The 23487-nt window shown below is 30.3% G+C and overlaps 4 protein-coding genes across 6 annotated transcripts; 1 reads left to right on the top strand and 3 right to left on the bottom strand.

Annotated features, from left to right (window-relative positions):
• Positions 1-488: 488 nt before the first annotated feature.
• On the bottom strand, positions 489-6450 carry LOC106762231. Of its 3 annotated transcripts, none has more exons than XM_014646009.2 (4): positions 6138-6448; positions 5107-5891; positions 4864-4962; positions 489-775 (listed from the first exon to the last, which is right to left on the bottom strand). In XM_014646009.2, exons 1-3 carry the CDS (start codon positions 6229-6231, stop codon positions 4870-4872), a joined length of 972 nt encoding a protein of 323 aa, XP_014501495.1. In that variant the 5' UTR covers positions 6232-6448; the 3' UTR covers positions 489-775; positions 4864-4869. The 3 variants fall into 3 exon arrangements, with proteins under 3 accessions (XP_014501495.1, XP_014501496.1, XP_022636241.1); XM_014646010.2 differs by lacking the exon at positions 489-775 and adding an exon at positions 782-958 and having other exon boundaries at positions 6138-6450; XM_022780520.1 differs by lacking the exon at positions 489-775 and adding an exon at positions 782-949 and having other exon boundaries at positions 6138-6450.
• Positions 6451-8111: 1661 nt separating this feature from the next.
• LOC106761064 (60S ribosomal protein L32-1-like) lies at positions 8112-9926 on the bottom strand. The gene is made up of 3 exons (XM_014644558.2): positions 9784-9926; positions 8547-8728; positions 8112-8440 (listed from the first exon to the last, which is right to left on the bottom strand). Exons 1-3 carry the CDS (start codon positions 9871-9873, stop codon positions 8311-8313), a joined length of 402 nt encoding a protein of 133 aa, XP_014500044.1. The 5' UTR covers positions 9874-9926; the 3' UTR covers positions 8112-8310.
• Positions 9927-15341: 5415 nt separating this feature from the next.
• On the bottom strand, positions 15342-17296 carry LOC106759859 (transcription termination factor MTERF6, chloroplastic/mitochondrial). Its single transcript, XM_014643221.2, has 2 exons — positions 17161-17296; positions 15342-16873 (listed from the first exon to the last, which is right to left on the bottom strand). Exon 2 carries the CDS (start codon positions 16865-16867, stop codon positions 15857-15859), a length of 1011 nt encoding a protein of 336 aa, XP_014498707.1. The 5' UTR covers positions 16868-16873; positions 17161-17296; the 3' UTR covers positions 15342-15856.
• Positions 17297-19884: 2588 nt separating this feature from the next.
• On the top strand, positions 19885-21093 carry LOC106760101 (F-box/LRR-repeat protein At3g26922-like). The gene is made up of 2 exons (XM_014643532.2): positions 19885-20802; positions 20893-21093. The coding sequence occupies exons 1-2, from the start codon at positions 19885-19887 to the stop codon at positions 21091-21093; spliced, it is 1119 nt and encodes a 372-aa protein (XP_014499018.2).
• The last annotated feature ends 2394 nt before the right edge of the window (positions 21094-23487 follow it).

Raw genomic sequence — 23487 nt, 5'->3', positions numbered from 1 at the left:
CCTTTATCCATCAGCTGATACGGATTTGTTGTTTTTGTAAGATTACTATTTTTTAGTAATAAATTACAAATTAAGTAATCCAAGACAATTTTTCAAAACAATGTTATGAATTAGAGAATTTAAAACTATATTTTGAATTTAGAAATATACAATTACAATCTTAAAATATATTCCATACTGTGGGATTATAGAATCCATAATTATATTATAGATAATTGGTTATTAAATGAATCATGACATAAAATAATTTGGATAGGTATTATAGAACTGGAATTTTCTATTCAAAAGCAACCCACCACTCACTCAGATATATGGCATAATTCACTGATAAAAGTTATTCATTTTAGGAACACTATACAGGAAGTCATATAGGAGACTCATCTTGCATATGAAAACCAGCTAGGGTTGCAAATTATGCATTATTTTTATCCTATGTTTATATGATGATAAAATTAATCAGGTTACATAGTACATAAGATAATCTGATCAACATTAAATCTAAGAGAACAATAATATAATTGCAGAGTTACAAAAATGTAGTTTAAAAAGTTTCAAGCACTTGGATGTATTGAGTTGGGACTGTTGCTAACACAATTACTTACGACAACAAACTTTTGATGATAAACCTCATGAATTATGTAGTTGGGTCTCTGCCCATTATTGTTTGGAAAATCTTAACAACACATCTACATTAAAATATCACAAAATTTTATCAATGAAGTCCTAAGTTTTCACTAAGTCTGATCCATCAGATGAGATCCCCGTGCTTGTATTTCTGCAACAGAAGCAAGTGGCCAACGTTGTCAACAAAAACTGTACATGGTTTCAAAATGTATGCTGATAAAAGACCTCCAAAATCAGAATTGTAGAGAGAATATAGAGATGACTCTCTTAAACAGAACATGCAAACAACTCTTCTAATTGAGGAGGCACTCTTGATTCTTGAAACCTACAGAATCTGCAGTCTCAGTTCTTTAAATTCACTCTACCAAGATGAATTGAAAAAAACAACAGAAGGTTAAAACAATAAATAAATAAATAATCTTTTTTCCCAGTATGAGACTCCAAATTCAGGTACTCAATCATCATGCTACAAATGCACTAACGGGATCCGTTTGTGGCCCACAAATAAGAGTATTCCTCACCTCAGTTGAAATCATAATCAAGACTCAGGCTTCAGAATATTATTATTAAACTTTATTTTTTCAGGAAGAATCATACCCTTCTCGTGCTACATTCTTATAGTAATCCAAATGACAACAAGGATTCTAGATTCAAAATAATCTGTCAAGCCTCCAGAACGCAGTTTTGTACTTATTAGGCTCATATTTCACAATTCATTTCCGATGTAACTAGGATCCTATATAACTTTAAGTTGAATCCTAATTTTGTTAAAAATATTGATAACACTTTGCCATTTGATGTCACCACCAACCAATTAGTTGAGTTCTTACCAGGAATGTCATAAAGATTGTGTGTGTTTGACTATATTCGTCCTGTCCACAAAGTAAAACTCATTCATCCCTATCCACAATACCCAATAGATACTGAATATGTGAACTTGTGCCTCATCTTCGTCCCTGTCAAAGTAATGGGTATATACTTGTACCCAATATTGTTAAACTTGCAAGTAAACTCGCAAACTAGCACAATTCTGAGTTTGGAGGACAAAGCAAGCTGACAGAGTGGATTGGAGCAAGTATGCAAGGATGCTCGTTGAATTGAGGGATTGTGGGTCGTCTCTATCCTTCAAAACCGGAGAAGACCCACAAGGCACAAGTTCTCGAGTCATGACCATTGTCAACACCACAGTCTCTGACGCTCACCATCTTTGTAGCTATCAATGCTCTCCGCTCCCATAGTCACTTGCACTCGTTGCCCTCACACTCCCTGACTCTTGCCGCCTTCCGCTTACACTATATTTTGAAATTCTACACTTTGTTTTGCTCACAACTCTCTTCCTTTTGCTATTCAGCTTGCCTACCTGTTTGAACTTTTTTAGTTGTTTTGTGTATTGAATATTGTTATTTAAAATTTATTGTTATCTTATTTTGTATGAGATATCTTATCATCTATATTAGTTTTAAAGCTTAATAGATTTTTTGATCCCAAATTTGAGGGCTTTATTCAATGTGATTCCTCAATTTAGTCTCCATTTTATTTTTAAAGCAGTCAATGTGGTCCCTTCCATTAAATTGTTGACACCGTTTGGAAGGTGACCATGTGTCACTAACTCTAGACTTCTCCAACCCTTCACTCTCTATTTCTACTCACTACACCTCCATGGTGGCCTATGCTACAATGAGCATAAATGGAGGTGGGGAAAGTTGGAGAAGCTGTTGTAGCCAAGGCGTTCGTGGAGGTGTGGTGAATAAAAATGAAGAGAGTGAAGGGTTGGAGAAGCCCAAATTCAGTGGCACGTAGTTACTTCCCACCAGTGTCAACACCAATGTATTGACTCTTTTTAAAAAAATTAGTACTGAATTGAGTACAAAAAAAAATTGGTGATCACATTAAATAAAGCCCTCAAATATTGGGACCAAAAAACCTGTTTAACCTATTTTTAATGATACACATTTATGAATATAATTTTTCATATACTCAACTCTTACGAGTCGAGTTATGATCCTCTAGTTACGATTTTTTACCACCTTTCTGATCCCTTTTCAATCCTTGGGTTTCACAACATTGCTCATAGTTTGACCCCACTCATACTTATTAAATAAAATTTGCTAAGAAAAATAAAAATCGAAACAAAGAAAACATGATATTATTAAGAATTCAATATCAAAAGAACACATCTTTTTCTTATCAATATCAACTAATAGTGAAGAAATTATAATTGCATAAATTTGAAAATAGTGTATCAAGTGAACTAAGGCTGGTTTAGTAACTTAAAATAAGGACGAGATGAATGTGTATTTATTCATTCTCGAAAGTCAGGTTGCCCATACACATATTCATGAATATTTCCCATTAACATTGGGACAGGCTTAAATAATACCTTCAAGTACGATTTTATTTATCATTTCTAGCTCATACTATTGATGGTCAATTTGGGACGAGATGACAAAAGGGCAATTTACGTATTAACGTTGTATGTGCAAAGCATAGAGCAATTGTATTAGTAGAGATAAAGTGAGGTTTAGTCCATTATAGTATTGACAAATGGGCCAAATACATACATGCTAAACTAGTATTAACTCTCAGTCAAAGCAACTCATGATTTTTACTCCTAAAACTCAGCAAATTTAATCAGATTAAAATCAAGGAAAAGATTAGGAAACTCAAGTGCTATGCAGCATGAAGGAACTGAAAATATGAAAATCATTATTTAACTTTAAAATACATTTATGACAGAAAGTGTTAAGTTACATTAATGGAATGGTTTCTTTTTTATCTCCTTATATTAAGGAGGTTAATCAACATGCTAAGCTATAGCAAACCAGAGAGCTCTTCAATTTCATGAACACTAATGCGAACGCTACTAACTTATTTCCCACTTAAAAGCGTTTGCATGCGTTTGTTAAGGCAAAAAATATTTGAATCCAATTAGCATTTTCAAGTTTCAACTTTTCCAGGTGAAATTGCAATTACTTATTGAAGGATGTGAGCTGATTGCACATTGGAAGTGTAACTGTGCTACAGTTATTTCTCACTAGTTCAAGTCACCGGTTATTTGCAGTTTGATCTCGCTGAGTCAAACAGGCGAATTGCACAATCAATCTGTGCAGCCAAACTGGTCATGGATCCTGGTCCGTCCGGAATAGTGTGAATTTCGGTCTTTAATTGAGTACAAAATGTTAATAATATTTGAGTTTAGATATTGGGTTTGGAATCCATTTGGAACAACAAAACCTAATGACAGTACCACTACCCCACTACTCCTAAGCTATGGAGTGGAGAATAACCGTTTTTGCCTCTATAAAAATCCATTACACTATCACTTAAAGGAAGATACACATTGAATGTTTCTGAACTAAGTCTACTTTCAGATGTAGCAGGAACAGATCCAGTTTCCGATTAAACTAGTCAAATCGGTCCAATTTTAGTAACACTATTCTATGGTCAAAAAGTTATTGGAGAATATCAAAATATCATCGATCAGACGCATAAAATTCAATCTTTACCAGCCCAATCTTGAAATTACAAGACTGTTTTGAGTCTTGAGCAGATAGCTAGAGCCCTGAAATAACTTCAATTTAAGCCAATAATTTTGTCATACTTCATGCACAATAGGCCTTTCTGGGAGATAGTAAATTACAAAATCTATTCTAGAGCTTATATATAACAACTCATAATTTCAGGTCAAGTAAGTGTTTAAACAGTTATTTCCTCTTCTTTAGCCCCAAAACATAGATGGTATGGACACAATTAACTTATGACTGTGGGAACAAATTTGTGGGTCTCAATGTACTCTCTATTTCCAAACCAACAGCCACAAATTTCAAATCATCCATACTTGCTTCCTGAATACATTATGATTCACTCCACATTTCTAATATTGATTTTCAGTGGACACAACTATGTCATCTCCTAATCTTGCGTTGCATATTCCATTAATAAAAATAAATAATAAAATTCATGAATTTAAATAATAAAAAATAAAAGATGCCAAAAAAGAAGGGCAAAGTTAACCGAGCAATAATTGGAGAATAACACAAAACCAGCAAACTAAGCATTGAAAAGATAAAAATAGAAAATGGAAGAAAATTGGACCATTTGAGAACAATGTAATAGGGTAAGCAACTTAAACAATTGCAAACAAGCACAAGGAAGCACACACACACATATATATATATGACAAGCTAATCTTATGCAAGCTTCAAAAATATAATTTTCCAAGACAGAATAGTTCCCAACCTCAACTTATCTGTTGGAGCCAGACACAACATCAAACAGTCCACAGCAACTCAACCAGGAAGTCTTCTGCATCACAGGCGGGACTGATGATACAAGAGGCTGCATATTGATTGATTCAGCAAACAAAAAGATTTAATGTAATTGTCCAAAAACAAAAGATTATCACTGCAAAAAGTGTCTAATCTCATACAGACACACACACACATAAATATATAATAAAAGCACTGAGAAAGATGTTAGAACCTGGTTTTCAGAGCTTTCTGGAGCATCAGAATCTTTAACATGTTCTGCAGCAAGAGTAGATTCAGGGATAGGACTATGAGACACTGATGCTGATACTTCATTGACAAATTCCCTTGCCTTAGGTTCCTCCAAACTTAGTGTTCTGACATTCTGATCAGTGATTGAATGCTCTTCATCCTCATTTTTCTTCACGGTTGCTTCTACTTGAGATCCACTTGGTTTCTCTAATGAAGCATTATCATTATGAATGGTTTGCCCCTCAGGTACGGATGCCACTGATTTAACTGGTTCATTAGAAGGTTCTGCAACCGAATCAGCAGTCTTCTCAACCAGTACGTTTTGAGTAACTGGCGTCACTTTTGCATACAATGAATCCGTCGATTTAACCAACTCATCAACTGCAACGGTCTCATTTATCGAATCATGTGACTCATACTTTGAGTTTTTCACAATTCCGATTTCATTACTTGAACTATCAGATTTTCCATTCCCATGATGGGACCCCTTGGCAGACTCAACATGCCCAGCTCTCGCATATTTGCTCTCAGAACTCTCCTCGGATTTCACATCCCACTCTATAGTAACAACACCTTCTTTTCCCTCCTCAGTTTCACCGATCTTAGCCTCCAAATCCTTAGAAGCAGCAGCATCAGATGGTTGAGCAGCTGAAGGGTCTGTCTCCTCCTCATCTTCATTGAAAGCAAGATCATGGTCTCCATGTGAAGGTGAACCACCCTCACCGCCATCACTTCCTTTCTCATCCTGTGACTTCACCTCATCATTCCCTAACATTGGTCATTGAATCAATCAGTTTTACTACCACCATCAATCAAACAACCCCAATTACCCCCAAATACTACCAATCATAAAATCCTTCAGTTACACAGTAAAATCTAATTTTTAACAAAAAAAAAGACAATTTAAAGACACCCATCTGCCCAAAATTACCAAAAAAAACCCAAAAAGATCAAAAATCGAAAAGGGTATGCTTTGCGTAAATAAAGTTGAGCAGTGTACGGTAAAGACAGTACCTTGAAGGTTGGTAGTTGAAGGGTTGGTGTTAATTTCCGTTTCCTTTTCCTTTTTTTTCTTGGCAGCTTTCCTCTTCTTAGCACCTGATGGCATGATTGAGGGTAGAGACTAAAATAGGGGCAGCCTCAAATGGTGGGATGTTGTCCCCTCACTCTCTCTCTCTTACTTTTTGAGTGTGGGCAATACAGAGATATAGAGGAGCTCTTGTAGAGACAATTTGCACAAAAGAAGTAGGTAGGTTGAGGAAGGGGAAGAAGAGAGAGATCTTGTTTTTTTTTTTTTTTTTAAATTACAAAAATTGAGATCTTGTGTTAGAAAATTGGTAATAGGAAAATGATGGGTTCTGAGAAGGGATATATCCTTCACTCCCTGCTGACACTTGGATTCTGTGACTCACAAAAAAATGCAGATTCTAATATTTTCATTCAGCTAAGAAAATAAGCAGATTATGTATTAGACATAATTCTTGTTCGTTATTATTATAATAATCAGTTTAAAATTCATATTAAGAATTCAGAATGTATATAAGTTAAACTCTTAAATTTTTAAGTTTTGAATTATGAATGAGTTTATTTTTTAAAAATAAAAAAACTTAATTAACTGTGTTTTTCAAATTAAGGGGATTTAATTTTATCATCTATTTTTATTGGTATTCTTTTATATTCAAATAATTTTCGGTTTGATGAAATAATTTTGAAATTTTAGTAGAAAATATTTAACTTAAATAAAAGAAACTTAAATGACTAAATTGGTCTTATGCGAGACGTTCTCAATTTAATTTTTAAGGAATGAAAATCTGATTTAGTTTTTAATTATATAAAATTTAAGTTCATTCTTGATATTACTATAATATATAATATAAAAGTTCTTAATTTACAGTTAAATTGGTCTTTAAAAGTATTTACTATAATACAATAGCCCTGTACAACTTTAAAACTAAACATACTTTACATGCATTTTAAACATATTAAGGAACTAAAATAAATTTCCAAAAACTAAATTATGTATTCCATGAATAAATTTGTCATATATGGTATAAAATATTAGTCTATCATATAAGATGAATTGAGTTTTAATTTTTTTATGAAAAGTGTGTGATTGTGAAGTGAAAAAATGCAATTAAGTTTAGTGTGACTAAATTTTATCAAGTAATAAAATTTAATAAGTAATAAAGTTTAGTGAAAATGAGATTGAGGGTTTATGAGATTTGCAGGCAGATTCAAATTTTGGAATCTTTTTGAGAATGAATGGGTAATGGAACGTGAAAAATGAACCACACAATACTTTCATTTTGTTTATAAACTTTTTTATTATATATACACACACACACTTTTGGTTGAAATGAAAACAAGGAAAAGTTACATGTCAGTGTCTCATAAATCATCATCAACTTGGCAGATTACAGACCTCTCAATCTCCTTAAATCACGCATTCACAGAAAAAAAAAAAAAATATATATATATATATATATATATAATTAGTTTATTTGTTTTTTTTGTAATAATTTTAGTTTTGTTTATATTTGTATAGTAGCTATATAAAGTAATTAAGAAATGAAAAGTGAAAAACGGATAACAGATAAAAAAAAAGAGGTTAAGAAAAATAAAACTAAAGTAGTGTTAAAAAGATTTGTAAAATCGTACATGTTAAATTTTTTTAAAGGTTTATAAGATTAATTTGCGTATTGGATTTACTTCTTGTCATTTTCCTTATATTTGGTTGGCTTGGATTTCAACAAGTCGACCTGGGTTTTCACTAAAATGTTAATTCAGCTTGCTATATCCGCACAAACGTTTTATAATAAATTAGAGTATGCAACTATCTAAAAAAGACTTGTTCACCAAATAAATTCCAACCTTTAATATCCATGTTTACCATTAGTTTTAAATGAATAAAACATCAGTTTACCTATTGTGGGCTACGAGCAATCCACACTGTTAATATGGCACAGTAAATGCAATCTCAAAGAATAATTGGCTTTAACTAGAGCTTAATATTAACTCAAAATTGGGTAAAAATAATTTGTAACAATAAACATTTCGCGACATAACAAACGTATGACATTGCAACATGGTTTTGACAACGAAAAAAAGCAAAAAGCAATCAAAATCTACTAAGTGTGTCAATCGAAGCTCACTACAAAACATAAAATAGTCTCCCAGACGTTGGGATCTATTCATCTTCCTGGCTGCGCAGTCTGGCAGTTTTGTTTGTCACAGCTACATCAAGCTGAGCAGCTCTCTCAACAATGTCCTTCCTCTTCCTTGTGGACACATTGTGAGCAATCTCAGCACAGTACGTCCTGAATTGAAGTTAACATAAGAAACAGAAAACTCAGCAAACGTGTACGTTGTGCACCTTAAAAAAAAGTATGCATGCAATGAAATTCGTAAAATTAAATTACTCACCTATTATGCATCATGAGAAGTTCAAGGTCCTTCACATTGTGCACAACAAATTTCTTAAAACCATTTGGAAGATAATGGCGAGTTCTTTTGTCTGAACCGTAACCAATGTTGGGCATCAAAGTGCATCCTTTAAACTTCCTCCTCACACGAGAGTCAATACCCTTGGGTCTGCGCCAGCTTGGCTGTTAAAACACAAATTGTAAAATATGACTGCTCGCATTAGAAGGTAACCTTTCTGACATCTTTATTTTAAAAATTTACCTAAAATCCCACAAAAAATGCTAGCACTAAAAAGACAAAAAAAAAAAAAAAGAAGGAAAAGTATAATCCTACATTAATATATCACTCAGTCCTAGCTAGCATGATTTAAAAAATTACAAGAAAAAAAAAAGTGAAGTATCATGTTAAGTACCGGCTAGCCATGCCCATGAATGGAATTTATACAAACTCTTCAGTTGTCTCCCAATAAAGTAAACAAAAAATCATGAGTAAAAAAGATAAGGGGGCAGACAAACAAATAGTTACAATAAACCTGAACAAATTCATGCAGTAGTAGAATACCATTCTGCAATCTCAGCCGAAAGATGGTGATTTGGTAAAATAATCACTGATTAATCAGAGTACTTCTAAAAATCATCACAGATTGCAGAGCAATATTAGACTCTAGCTCAAAACGACAACAGTATTTTGGGAAAACAAGGTATCAAGATTAGGCCACCATGGCCTGAAAAAACATAAAAGCATCCTTAATGAATAATGTGAAAAATAATATTAGTTATAAAATTAAAAAAATAAAAACTGCAGAGATAAGATGGTAGTGCATGATTAAGAATCATCATTCATATTGCAGAATTGATGTATAAATAACATCATACATCACTGCATTTAAAAATAAACTTATTAAACTTAAATAATAAACAATGGCATACAGACAGTGCTTCAGAAAAAAACAAAAACATATCACTTTATCAACATACACAAAGACCAGGCTTCAAAACATACTCAAATCCCCATTAGATGTAAACGAAGAGATTCGCAAACATGGAAGAAAGGAAGAATCTAAACCTAAAACTAATAAACTAAAATTGAAAACAGGGATCAGATAATAATGTCATTCACCATCTTACACCGTCTGGTGCAAATTAAGACTGGGGCGACAATAACCATCATCATTTCAATCTAAACAAAGCTAAAAAAATCACAACCGTAATGAACTTCGCCCACACAGTTGACTGACCTTGACGGAGATCTTGCGATCGCTTTGGGGGCGCTTGAACTTCTTCACTCGCTTCTTCACGATCTTCTTCGAGATCAACGGTACCGCCATTTTTACTAACCTCGATTAGGGTTTCCCTACCGGAGAAATTTGCTTCTCAACATTTATATAACATGAAAATTAATACGGGCTAGGGTTTTTGCAGAAACGGGCCCAAACCCGACCCGCTTTTTGCTTTTTGTTTTGGGCCATGAACTTGAGAGTTTATCTCTGCACTACCCCAATTTCTTTCTGCATCTCCCCATTTTATTTTCCTTACAAAAATACCCTCTGGTAATTTTTTCTTTTACTTTTACCTTACTCTACTCTCACACATCTTTTTCTTTTTTTCTCTTTGTTTCGAGTCTTCTTGTGTTCTTTTTGTTTCATTTTTTTCGTTGCTTCCATTCACTGATTTACATATCTTTGTTTGGTTAATTTTTACCTTTGATGTTGTTAATGTTTATTTGATACTCGTTTGCATCTATATTTAGTTAATTAAAATTATTTTTAATTTATTTATAGTTAATTAATTACTCTGATATGATAAAAAATAAAAAAAAAATATGTTGAAGACCTCTAACAAAAATGAAAAATTCGTCAGACTTCAACGGATATCGAAATCCGAAAGCATTCAACGTTTTCTTTTAATTTTTTAATTTTTTGTTAATTAATTAATTATTTTGTAAATTAATTTATTTATAGTTTTTAATTCATAAAATTGTTTTATTTATAGTTAATAAACTGTTTTATTTTTTTAATTTATTTATAGTTAATTAAGTAATTATTATTAATTTATTTATAGTTAATTAAATATGTTTTTAATTTATTTATAGTTAATTAATTAATTGTTTCTAGTTAATTAATTTATTTTTTTATGTGTTTTTAAATGATAGTATTAAATTATTTGTAATTAATTTTTTATAATTGTTAGAGATAGGTTCATAATTTATGGAATTAGAATTTATTTAAATAATTTATATTTAATGTAATAAATTTGAAATTAAAATTGTTTTAAATAATTGTTTGTTTTTGGATAGTTTATTAATTTATATAATTAAATTATATTTAAATGAGTATTTTATTTAATTTTCAGATATGATTATAATTTATTAAGGTAAATTTTTGTAAAAATAAATTTGTTTGATTTTTCTTTAAATTAGTTTGGTTTCTAGATATAGTTTTGATATGATTTTTGATTAATTTTTTTAGTAATTTTAAGATTGAAACATCGCAAATACAATATTGAAATCATAAAGGAAACATTACATAGTCAATAAGATATATAAGAGAGAAAAGAAATATAAAATTATTTTTACATTCATCCAAGCTAACCATAAAACTAATTTTATATGCAACCATTACAAGTATCAAAACTATGTACAATAAATGATGTCTCAAAAATCACCAACAAAAGGATAAACACTAGGGAAAATAAAATACTACAACTATTAAACATCAGGACCCTCGTCGCCTAAAGTCTGATCAACCATCACCTCATTAGGCTTTGCTCACACCCACCATATGATCATCGCCCAAGAGGATAACATATAGAACAAACAACCAAGAAACATACAAGAAGGGTAAGCTAATTGTAAAATGATTATACATGTTAAGGTAAATTCAACGTATAATTTCAAGCACACATTTTAGTAGAACATCACTCTCATTCCCACTTACTGGCTCAAGCTTGACCAAACCCTTACAATATAGTATAAATGTCGAGTCATAGAAGGTTTTGCATCTGTGTGATGGAACAACTAACCCATTCAAAACTACCACAAATAGTTAGTCCTTTAAGTGCCCTTTGCCACCATGAAGAAAGGCTCTCGGGCTAGGACCTCTTCCTCCTCTCACAACATGACTCATCACTCTCATTAGAGTATCAGGATAACATTCATACCACCAATAAGAGATCCTCCTTGGAATTCTCATTCACACTTTGATAACCTCATTACATATTGCATCCAAACATAGAAAATCATGAAATACCCACAAAAGAATTAAAAAAAGCCAAAACAAGTATCGCAAAACACCTAAAATCAACTTGGGAAAACCCTACTGACTGGCGCTCAGCGCCCAAACTGGCGCTCAATGCCCTACAACCCAAGAGTTGGCGCCTAGGCGTTCAACGCCATGACAAATACAACACCTTTTTTTTCTGACCTTGGACACTCTACCCCCGACTTCTACTACTCCCTAAGACCCTATAAACACTAAGAAACCCCTAGAAACACCACATCAACTCCAATTTACCACTCCAAACCCAAGTTCATCTATCATGGTACCCAAAACTAATTATACTACTTCTACACCAATTCTTTAGAGTTTAGGGGTCCAAACTAGTTTGAATAGACATAACAACTCACTCCAAACCCTTCAATTTCTCCAAGCTATACTTCCTTAGAAAGTCGCTACCCAAAACCCCTTATTTGGACCAAAACTCGTGCAAGTACACCCTCATAATCCCTCTACTACATAATACACAATATTTTTACTGGTTTAAAGTCTCAACAAGTATTAAATGACTTTAAAACAGACATCATACTCCTGTTTCTCTCAACCAACCATTCCCTCCAAATTCACCTATCTAAAACTCCAAAATTTTCACTCTAAAATAAATATAAAATGAACTCAATTTCCTTATCTCAATCTAACTTCATACTATAATCATTTAAAGATGTCAACCAATCATAAACCACCCTCTAACACTTACTAAAGTGTAAATTCTATATTAAACTCAATATTTCCAAAAATTGTACAGTGATACCCCTCAATTTAAACCAACAAGTGAAATATCAACCTCTTCCTTTTACCAACAACAATATCAACATAGTTTTACCATTAAACCATTCTCATTTTTAGCATATATACATTTGTCAAATATTAGTTAAATCTCAAGAAAACCATTAATCACACACAATTTGCTATTTCTATTAATTTAACAGAAAATTTATCACTTAATTACATGCACACTAAATAACATATTTCAAATCTTCCTAATAAATATATGTATGAAAACAAATTAGCTTTTCTTGATAATACCCCTAATTTAGATGTCACAAAAATACGACAAAATTAAAATTTCCTCAAGTAGAAAATAAATTGAAAATTTTATTTCAAAAAGACTTAATAAAACTTGAAATATTTTGTAACTAAATACAACACGAAAACAAATCATTTGAACCAATTCTTTAATTATTTGCATAAATTAAATAAAATTTTAAGAAATCTATTCCAGTTGCAAATCTCCTCTCTCGTCAATCTCATAGTTCCAAAATTTACATTCTTATATGAACTCTCCTATAATATACGTTACACACAAAGACAAAAACATACAATTTTAGAGGTGAGCTAAGCATTTAGTAAACCAAACATTTTAAGAGAACAGGATATACATGTAGCAACAACCATATCAAATAAATTTTAATTCAACTTTAAAGACATACTCAATCAACACCATACCTATTAACCATACATTAGCTATGAAGATAAACTTAACCAACTATGTTCTGCACCTTCAAGTCCTTATAACATGATTATCAAATTTATTTTAGAACAAAAGAATTGTCACATAATAAATCATTTTCCAGATTCTATACTTATACTATGCGTCCATTATTTTATAAATTCCAACAGCTTAACATCATATTAACCATACTATATTCCCAGTGCAAAACAAAACATTTTTTCACGCATCCATATAAAATTTCCATATTTAGTCCTGCCTACTATGCGTCAATTATTTTTTTTTATAAACTCCAGTAACTTAACATCATATTTACCATTTTATTTATCTTTCATGTTTATTCATGAAAGAAACTTTTAGAACTCCATATTCATACAAATTATCGAACCACCCAAATTTCCTATATCCAATCAATCAATAAAAAATATGCCTATTTAAGACTTAAACTATAACGCATAATTTACAATGCCACACCTTTCAGATTGAGAAAATAAGGTTCTGATTGGATTCACTTTATATGCAACCCGTTATTGCAACAAATGATTAAGCATATTAGTTTCATTAATTAGACTATGCAAAACCGTTAGTTGCTCACCCCATAATGCCCACAGTATTACACCCATCATAACCCCCTATTTTTCAATTCATTCCTATTCTCCGATTATCCGTGGATTAAATTCCGAAATGAAACTTAAGCTTGCACTAAACAGAGTTCATTAGCATCATAATATATATGAACATGCATCTAATATAACAAATATCTTATTAATCACAGGAACAAAATTTAACCTTATTATCATCACCCCCTAATCAACACGGCCTTCCTTTTTTATCACTATCAACTAGAATAGATAGCAACCCATTTTATCAGTTTGTATATGCATATGCGTAAATTTCAAAAGAACGAATATAATTAGGGATCAGAAAAATCATAATTACCTAAGTTTCCCAAACAGAATATAGCCACATGAAACTGATTCACGTGTAAAATCATTAGTTCCTCATAAACTTTTAAACGTTTTGGTTTTGTGCAAACAGGGCATATCACTGATTGCAATTTTTCAAAAACACAAATTAACTTCCAAAGCAATAAACAAATGTATCCACACTCAAATTCAACCAGAGAACAGATATATAGACCCTTATCTAGCTCGAACCAAATTAATTACACCCCACATTATATCCAAACTCCCTTAATAAAAACATTTGAACTTCACAAGCCAAGGAAAGACATAAAATTTCCAAAAATTACCCGTTATACAATCCAAACAATAGGTTAGCTCCCTATACATATACATTTCATTAGAAAATTAATAGGAATTAATTAAACTCCCAAATCTTAGAAACAAAACCCAACATCCACTCACAATCAACAAGAAAAGCAAATTAAAACGAGTTTAGCTCCCCAAACCCGACCGCGAATCCAACAATCTAAAACCCTTCCCCTGATTACTCGACGTTTTTCGCTCCACCTCCACTTCTTCTCGATTAGCCTCTTTGTTCCTGGTTGTACCTCCTTTACTTCGCATCCCAACACATCCACTTCTTCTCGGTTAGCCCCTTTGTTCCTGGTTGTACCTCCTTTACTTTGCATCCCAACGCTTGTGTTTTCCAGCCACTCACATAACCCTACAACCAAACTCCATCTTCCTCCCAATCACTCTCTAACCATCACACCCAACTTTTAATACATTGGAAAGGTTCTTCTTTCCCCCTTTTTTCCCCACGTTACAATAGGGCGATTTAATCCCCTTTCCTCCCTATTCTTCCGGCATAGCTCTCGCTACCATTTCTCGTATAAATCTTATTTTATTAATAACCAGCATTCAGTTTATTAATTTATACCACAATCTATAAATTATCCTGCACAAGGAACATTTCCTCATTACTCTAACTTATATCATCCAACAGAAACAACAAAGGCGTAACTGGAAATCTTCTTTTATGGGTTCCATGCTATAAAGGAGTTGAGTAGATAGAAGATGTGAAAGGAAGAGTAAATCATAAATTTGAATTTCATAATGATTTTGTTTTATAGAGAAACCATATCAAAATTTGTTAGCAAAGAAGCTGAACTAAATAAAAATTATATAATCTCACGTATGAGGAGACAATTTTATCCACCAAAGAGTAAAACATGGCAGCTAGACCAACCTTGGTAACAAAATATGGCAGATAAGTAATAACTAGAGCAAAAATGTGGTAAAAGGAGCTAGCCAACCTGTAAACCTTTTTTTCCACTTTCATAATCCAATTCATGCGAAGCAATTCAATGATATGCCTGTCTGTGTCCTCGTGGAAAACTGAAAACCATGCTCCCTTGCAGCTATGACAAAAGCTGTTTCATCTAGTGACTCAGATGCATATGATGGCAGATGAACCTCAGTACCCATTCCAGGCAAACATATCTCAATCATAGATCTAAAGCATAACCATCATCTTAGATATAATGTATGAAGAGATTATGAATTTGAACAAAAGAACAAGAAATCACAAAAAATCTGTGGAAGTTACAGCACCACATCAGAAACAAATACCAATAAACTATTTAACTAATTATGAAAATCAATAAAATAGGGATTAGACCTAGTTACTCAAGGCTTGTCCTTCTAACAAACCAAACTTCAAGAAGAACTTCTTCTTGTTGCAATCCAACATTTCACTCAAGCTACAATTTAAATTCCTCTCCTTTAGAAGTTTGTACCGTGGCTCTATTCTTCTCTTGAGGCCATGGTGAAAGAAACAAGGATAATCAATAACTTCATCAACTTGTCTTCCCATCACATCCATTAAAAATTTGAATCTTGGTTCTAATGAATTCTGAATGCTCTTGATCAATATAGGAGGAAAACCAACCACCAAAGCAACTAACTGTCTTTCTTGAAATCCTCGTCTCTTTAGATACGCATAATTGGGTACCAAAAGCTTGTTCACATCTCTACTCAAGATTGCTGGGAAGTTCACAGCCACTGCTTGAAGATCCTGCTCACTCAGACCTATTGATTTGAGGAACTGTGAAGTAGGGCGGAGTCTTTTCTCAACACTATAACCCATAATGTAGGGATCCTTGACTATAACTTTTCCAATCATTCCATCTCTATTGAGACCAAGGCTAGCAAGAAAGTTCACAATTTCAGTCAACTTTGTTTCAATGCTGTAACTTATGAGCCTAGGGTTGAGCAGTATCATTTTGCCAATATGCTTTTCAGGGATACCCAAAGCCTGAAAGAAGGCCAAAAGGGGACAAAGCTTCTCTTCCACACTGTTTGAGAGTATGTGAGGGAACTTGGCTATGGCAGTAGCAACCTCACGTGGTTTTGTTCCCAGGGTCCTGAGACACTCAACCGTGGGCATAATCTTGTCATAAAGATCCAGCGCAAGAATTTTGGGGCATTTTGAAACAATTGAGGGCAACTTTCTTTCTTCAATGCCAATGCTTCTCAAATACTCCCAATTCTCACTCGCTCTTTCCTGATGCACATCCTGAAGGCGCTTACACCGTCGGAAAATTCCTTGCACACTGTTGTCATCAAACCCTTTATCTTTGAAAAACCACATCATACTGCTGCAGCTGTTATGGCTGCTCGTGATCTCCATTTTACTCTAAAAATAATTTATTTTGAGAATGAAGAAATAAATATTAGGTTACATACGCAAACACCAATAGAACTAGAAGAGTAACATGAAGCTCAAAACTTAGCACAATTCAAATTCAAAGTTGTTCAGCACAAATAGGCATGTAAACCCGATTATTCGTACACACAATTTTGCAAGGGAAAGAACAAAGGGTTTGGAAATTTTCTTCACTGAAAGATTAAAAATTGTTTGGAAAACGAAAAAGAGAATTGAAATGTTATAACTGAGAAATGGATATAGGAAGAGTCAGTTACCGAAGGGTTTTGCCGAATGCATGCGTGGGAGGAGAGGAGGGTTCAACACTGATAGTGAGCACGAGCTTAACAGAAAAATTAAAATGGCCGAATGAAAGATAAGGTGTGTACTGTTCCCCATTTCATATTTGGACCGTTCGATTAATAAAATGCTCCTGATTTTTACACTGTTCTAATAAAATATTCTGGTGCTGTCAAATTGAATAGTCTGTAATGCGATATTTCCATGATATTTGTATTTCCACTGTTTGCTTACACATTTCTCGTTTCTACGGTCACTTTTGGCTACTTTTGATAAAACCCAAACCTGAATTTTACTCCAATCTACAACTTAAAAATATTCTCTTATATTGATACTATCAATATAAATATATATTATAACACTCGTTTGCATAATTTAAATAACACTATAAAATTAAAAATTCATAACATATCAAATAATTATAATTATTACTATGAGTTTATAGTTCACCGTGACAAACTGAATAATGATTAATTTGCAAAAAAATTAATGTTACAACGACTGTGTTAAACGGTTAAGATTTATATAGATGACCATTAAAAAATAAATTAACTTGATTTATTATTAAATTACTAAAGATAATTTGAATATCAGAAGGTATTATGGAGGTTACCTCCGGAATGGAAAGAAGTTGGACAGATTGTGGGTTGTCCTTGTTCCATTTTAGCAGAAAAAATAAAATAACTTTTTTTCTTAATTAATAATAAAATAAAACAAATAACCATCGTCCTAACATGTTTTTTAAAATTGAAAAAGAAAATGTTTGTGGATAATTTAGTTTTTCTCAAAACTTATTAACTATAGAAACTTTTTCTAAAATTTCATCACTTAACAATAATACTAGCTACGCGTTTATTTAATATGATTTTTTTAATAAGAGAATAAAAAAGAATATGTTAAATAAATATAAAAATATATCAAAATATATTTTTTCTTTTATTATATAAAAAGAACTCACTTTTCACGTAAGTTATGTTTCTCAATAAATTTATCAACATCATACCTTTTCTTATATCATAACTTTAATACAAATAATAGTACCATTCTTTGTAAAGTATATACTTATAATAGAAAAGAAAAAAAAACCCTTAATAAAAAAAGTAATATGTACAACAAACTAGTATTTATACCAGTTAATTAAATTTTAGTTTTAAGTAATATGTACGATAATCTTACCAACATTTCATTCAAAGAAAAATAAATCTTCTTAATAACATTTTAATATAATAAATTTTGAAACCCATATAAAAAAGATTTAATTATTTGGGTGATTCTCACTTTTAAGATAACATGTGTCTATTCCCATTTTCTTTAAAAAAATTATCAACTTCATCCAACTTGTAATTTAGTAAGACTTAACGTGAAAATTTATAACATTGTCATCTAATTTATGGAAATTATATTTAATTTAAATTACTGTATTTATAATATTATCGTATAATAATTTTAATTTAGTTTCTTATCATTATTTTTATAATTTTTATTATTTATTACTTTACTGAATAAAATTGTTATTCTAATTTTAAATAAAATATATAAAATTAATCAATTCTATAAAATTTATTTTTATTATTAAACATTAAATACTATTATCATTTACATTTTTATAAGATTACTTTTTAACTGTTTTATATCCTTATAAACATTAAATTGAAGTAAAATATATATAATTTACATATTCATATATTTTTCCGTAAAACTACTTTTGGTTTTTGTATTTTAAAATTAATGAGTTTAGTTTTAAAATTTTGAAAATATTGAGTAATTTATCTTATAAATATAGAGTATCTTTTACTAGAAAAGAGCAATATTATGATCACGAATCTTATGATTTTCAAATGTGAATAGTAAAGATTATGATTGTTAAAAATGATTAAAATTCATTGTATTAGTTATAGTTATTTTTGACAATGCTCATATGAAATTGCCATAATTAAAAGGATAAAGTACAATTCTAACAAAAATATAATTACTTATCCCATATTAATTAGATAACAAAAGTTAAGAAGATATGATTAAAATCTCTTATAGTTTAGATATATACTATTAGTTTAGTCTGTACAGTAATTACATGGAATAAATATACGGTTTATATAAAATCTATATAAATATCGTATTATATTTAAAATTTGTAATGAATCAATATTGTTAACAGATAAATTATGTACTACGTTTATTAAAAAAAATGTGAAACACTTTAAATTTTTAACTAAAGCTGTTAAAAAAAGTTAACAAATTTAGAATAATCAAACGAATATTAGGTGTAAATAAATTTAGAATAAAAAAGAAATACATATTTTCAAAGATCAATCTAAGATTTTCTGTAGCAAGTTAAAAAACGGAAAACATAAAAAAACAAACAACGAGATAACATAAATATATATTATTTTATTTTATATCATATCAATTAATTTATTCTATCCCAAAATAGCTTTAAATATATATATATATATATATATATATATATATATATATATATATATATATATATATATATATATATATATATATATATATCTGTGTGTGTGTGTAGAAGACGTTGATCAATATCAGAAAACACAGTGTGGAGAGATTTTCATGTTTTGCGCTTCCTGGAAGGAAGGTGTCATCAGGCAGAGAAGAAAAAACATCAGAATGCAGGATTCAAAGGTTTTCTGAACCACGTTTTGGAAGAAGAAAAAGAAGGTTCAAGAAAGTCGAGAATGAAGAGGAAAAGAACGAACGAAAGTGGTGAAAGAACGGAAAAAGATAGACTCAGTGATTTACCAGATGAAGTTCTTCAACACATAATGGAGTTTTTACCCACAAGACAAGCTATTCAGACTTGCGTGTTATCAAAACGATGGAAGAATCTTTGGAAAGGCATCACCACTTTGCATTTCAGATGCACGAATGGAATTCGCAAATACAACAGATATATTATTCATGTTCTCTCTAATCGATATGATTCTATTTCCCTTCGCAATATGAATTTTAGAGTGTTCAGTTCTACTGCACCGAAAGTGATGAACAAAGCCATTGAATACGCTTCATTGCACAATCTCCAGGAGTTGACACTGATCATCATGGATATCAAGTTCAAAGAAATACCCAGTTCTTCCCTTCCCTTTGTTTTCAATTGCAAATCTTTAACCTCGCTTAACCTTTACGCCCGTTCCTCTTCCTCTCCCTTGATATTTCCACCATATCTTCCGCTACCGTTTTTGAAAACCTTGCATCTCTCCAATGTCACATTCAAACCGAGAGATGACAATAACGTCGAACCCTTTTCAGGGTGCACTTCGTTGACCACTTTGGTCCTTGAACATTCCATGCGTACCAATTCATCATACACTCTTTGCATATCAAACCCTACCATTTCCATTTTGAGAATGCAAAGCATAATCTATTGGCATACTTTTCAGCCCAAAATTGTTCTTTCTCTTCCTAAACTCACTTCAATCACACTCGAGAATATTCACTTTCCCGTCTGCTATAAACTCACATGCACTTGTGATCTTCCTCTCCTTAAGGAAGTGAAAATCGACAACCGTGTTCATGTAGATTCTTCCATCATCGTGAATTGGTTACAAATGTTCTCTAACGTAAGAACGTTGATAATTTCATCTCGTACCCTAAAGGTAACATACTTTTCTTGCTTTCATTGTTATCTTTGTCAATCTTTTAAAGATTTCTACTAAAACATTCTGATTTTCTGTGTAATCATACAGGATTTACATCTTGATCCACTGGAAATTCAACCTCCCTACTTTGCTAGATTGGAATTATTCAAAATCGAAATGGATTCTAGAACTGTGCTATCTAAAGGTGCTTTAACCAAAGTAGTGGATTACTTCCTACGAAATTGTCAAAGGAGAAATGTTAATGTGAGTGCTGACAGTTATGGCCATGTTTGTAGTTTTATATTGTAATTGTGTTGTCTATGGTGTTTTGTTGCTTGTCCTTGACAGATGATACATTTGAACAAACCATCAGTTTGAAAAATGCATTTCAAAAGGACTCATATTTAAATTCTTGCTGCAATTTTTTTTGTTACAGTTATTCAGCTTTTACTTTTTTTTTATCATTTAATTATGTTTCATCTTCTTACAAATTTAGGTATGTTAGGTCTTTATTAACTTTGTTATATTAGTATATAATTTTTTTTTCTATTTCTTAATTAAATCATGACCTTGATACATTAATCAAAATAACAATATATTCATTAATTATTATGATTTTTATATTAAAATCACAAGATAATATTATAACTCTTAATATATATCGATATATATATATACAAACAGATAAGTAATAGAAAAAATAAACAAGAAATATTTGATTGAAAAATTTAAAAATTGAGAACTGTACCAAAAAAGTATAATAAAAAAAGTCAATTACAACTACTTTTCCGAGAATTAATTAAACCTGTTTTCAGTTATCTGTTTCTTTGGAGCCTTTATTGTATAGCGGTGTGAAAATTTTAAATACATGAAAGATGTTATATTCTTGAAAGATGCAGAAACAGAAAGTGAATGTAATATTTCAAAATTTCTAACAACTAAAAGAAAATAGAAAAAAATTTATAGGTAAGTTAGGAAATATAACTACAGATATGATTGTGTATTTGAAATCTGAATTTCTGAAACAACTTTTTAATCATTTGTCAATTAACCAACTATAATATTCGGAATCTGAATTTCTAAAATTAAATAAAAAATTATTGTACGGTCTATTTTCAATTAAGGCAGTTGCTACATTGTATTTTTCATAATTTTCCATATTTCTAAGTAGAGTTTGATTTTTTGTTACTATATGAAATTTAATTAATTTGAATATAGTATTTTTTAATAAGGAAATTACATTCTGTGGTCTTTCTAATTTCGGATAATTCTGATTTTTATTTTTCAAATTTCAAAAAAGTTATTTTAGTTTCGAAGAAAAGTTAAAAAGACTATTAATTCATAAGTACTAATTTTGACGAACTGCATTTTTTTAAACTAATTTTTCTAAGTCAAATTTAAATTTTTAGATATTAAAAACATTTTATTAAATGTATAGACTATGAAATGATTTTTTATTTTTTAATTTGAGTAACTATAAAAAGAGTTTTTTTCAAGTACCAGATACTAAAACCAAAACTTTTTTTTTTTTACTTACCAAATTTTCTTTAAATTTTTTTTATCATTTATATATATATATATATATATATATAGTTTTTTAAACATAAAAGCAAAGCAAACTATATTAAATATACAAAACAATTTTATATGTATGAAATATCTTTAAAATAGAGAGAAAATCATTGATGCTGAAAATGATAATTTTTTGTAAACCTGCCCCTTCTTAGACCTATGCCACGACAGAATAAGAAAATTTCGAAAACAACAATTTAAAATATATTATCTATATATTTATGAACTATTATTATATATGTATTATCTATTATATTATAAGAAAAAATATTATCTATTATTAAAAATACAAAAAAAAAATTATTTTATTATTTATATCTATTTTATTGACAAAAAATTTAAAATTTAATTTTCTAATTATTTTACATTGTTAATTTACATATTAATTTATATTTAATTTAGTTTTACCCTCTATCTATTAATTATCTATATAATATGATAAAAGGAGATATTAAGGCATTTACTTTATTATCCATACTAGAATATTTATTTTATTATTTATATTTATTTTGTTGACAAATGTTATCAAAAAAATTGAGATATATTTTTTGTTTATATTTATTTTGATGCGAATGCATATAATTTATATTTTTCTATTATTCATTTCTTATTTTTAAACTAATTTGCCTTTTTGGCCTAAAAATGAAAATATATTTCTATATTATTTTTTAACTTAATTTTATCTTTTTATAATTTTTAGTTGATTATAATGTAAGAAAAAAAATACTAAATACTTTATTTTATAATTCATATTTATTTTGTTGATGAGTATCACAAAAATTATCTTTTTAGTTATTTAATATTGTTAAATTGTTTTTTATTTATTTTTTTATTCATATTTATTTTGTTAAAAAGTGTTTTATAACTTATTTTTTAGTAATTTTTATTTTATTCATATTTATTTTGTTGTCACATTTGCATTGCAAAAATGATAACATGACAGTGGAAACGAGTTTTGTTATCCTATACTTGTTTATAAAGAAAAAATCCATCTATATTCCTATATTCAAACCTGATGAATATGAAAATTTTATCTCATCTTTATCCTCATCAGGTAATAGGCATATACTCGTATATGTGTTGATATCCATATGTGTTTTCTTAACGTTTCAATATCAATTAATTATTTTT

This window comes from Vigna radiata, chromosome 5 (assembly GCF_000741045.1).
Source record: "Vigna radiata var. radiata cultivar VC1973A chromosome 5, Vradiata_ver6, whole genome shotgun sequence".
Lineage (NCBI taxonomy): Eukaryota > Viridiplantae > Streptophyta > Magnoliopsida > Fabales > Fabaceae > Vigna > Vigna radiata.
Note: the sequence above shows the minus strand (reverse complement) of the source record. Positions and strands in the feature narration are given on the sequence as shown.

Coding starts and splice junctions, on each gene's coding strand:
- LOC106762231 (XM_014646010.2), bottom strand. CDS start 6,231: ATGCCATCAGGTGCTAAGAAGAGGAAAGCTGCCAAGAAAAAAAAGGAA. Junction 5,892..6,137: donor TTCAACTACCAACCTTCAAG/GTACTGTCTTTA, acceptor GACCAATGTTAG/GGAATGATGAGGTGAAGTCA. Junction 4,963..5,106: donor CAGAAAGCTCTGAAAACCAG/GTTCTAACATCT, acceptor ATCAATATGCAG/CCTCTTGTATCATCAGTCCC.
- LOC106761064 (XM_014644558.2), bottom strand. CDS start 9,873: ATGGCGGTACCGTTGATCTCGAAGAAGATCGTGAAGAAGCGAGTGAAG. Junction 8,729..9,783: donor ATCGCAAGATCTCCGTCAAG/GTCAGTCAACTG, acceptor GTGTTTTAACAG/CCAAGCTGGCGCAGACCCAA. Junction 8,441..8,546: donor CTTCTCATGATGCATAATAG/GTGAGTAATTTA, acceptor ACTTCAATTCAG/GACGTACTGTGCTGAGATTG.
- LOC106759859 (XM_014643221.2), bottom strand. CDS start 16,867: ATGGAGATCACGAGCAGCCATAACAGCTGCAGCAGTATGATGTGGTTT.
- LOC106760101 (XM_014643532.2), top strand. CDS start 19,885: ATGAAGAGGAAAAGAACGAACGAAAGTGGTGAAAGAACGGAAAAAGAT. Junction 20,803..20,892: donor TTTCATCTCGTACCCTAAAG/GTAACATACTTT, acceptor GTAATCATACAG/GATTTACATCTTGATCCACT.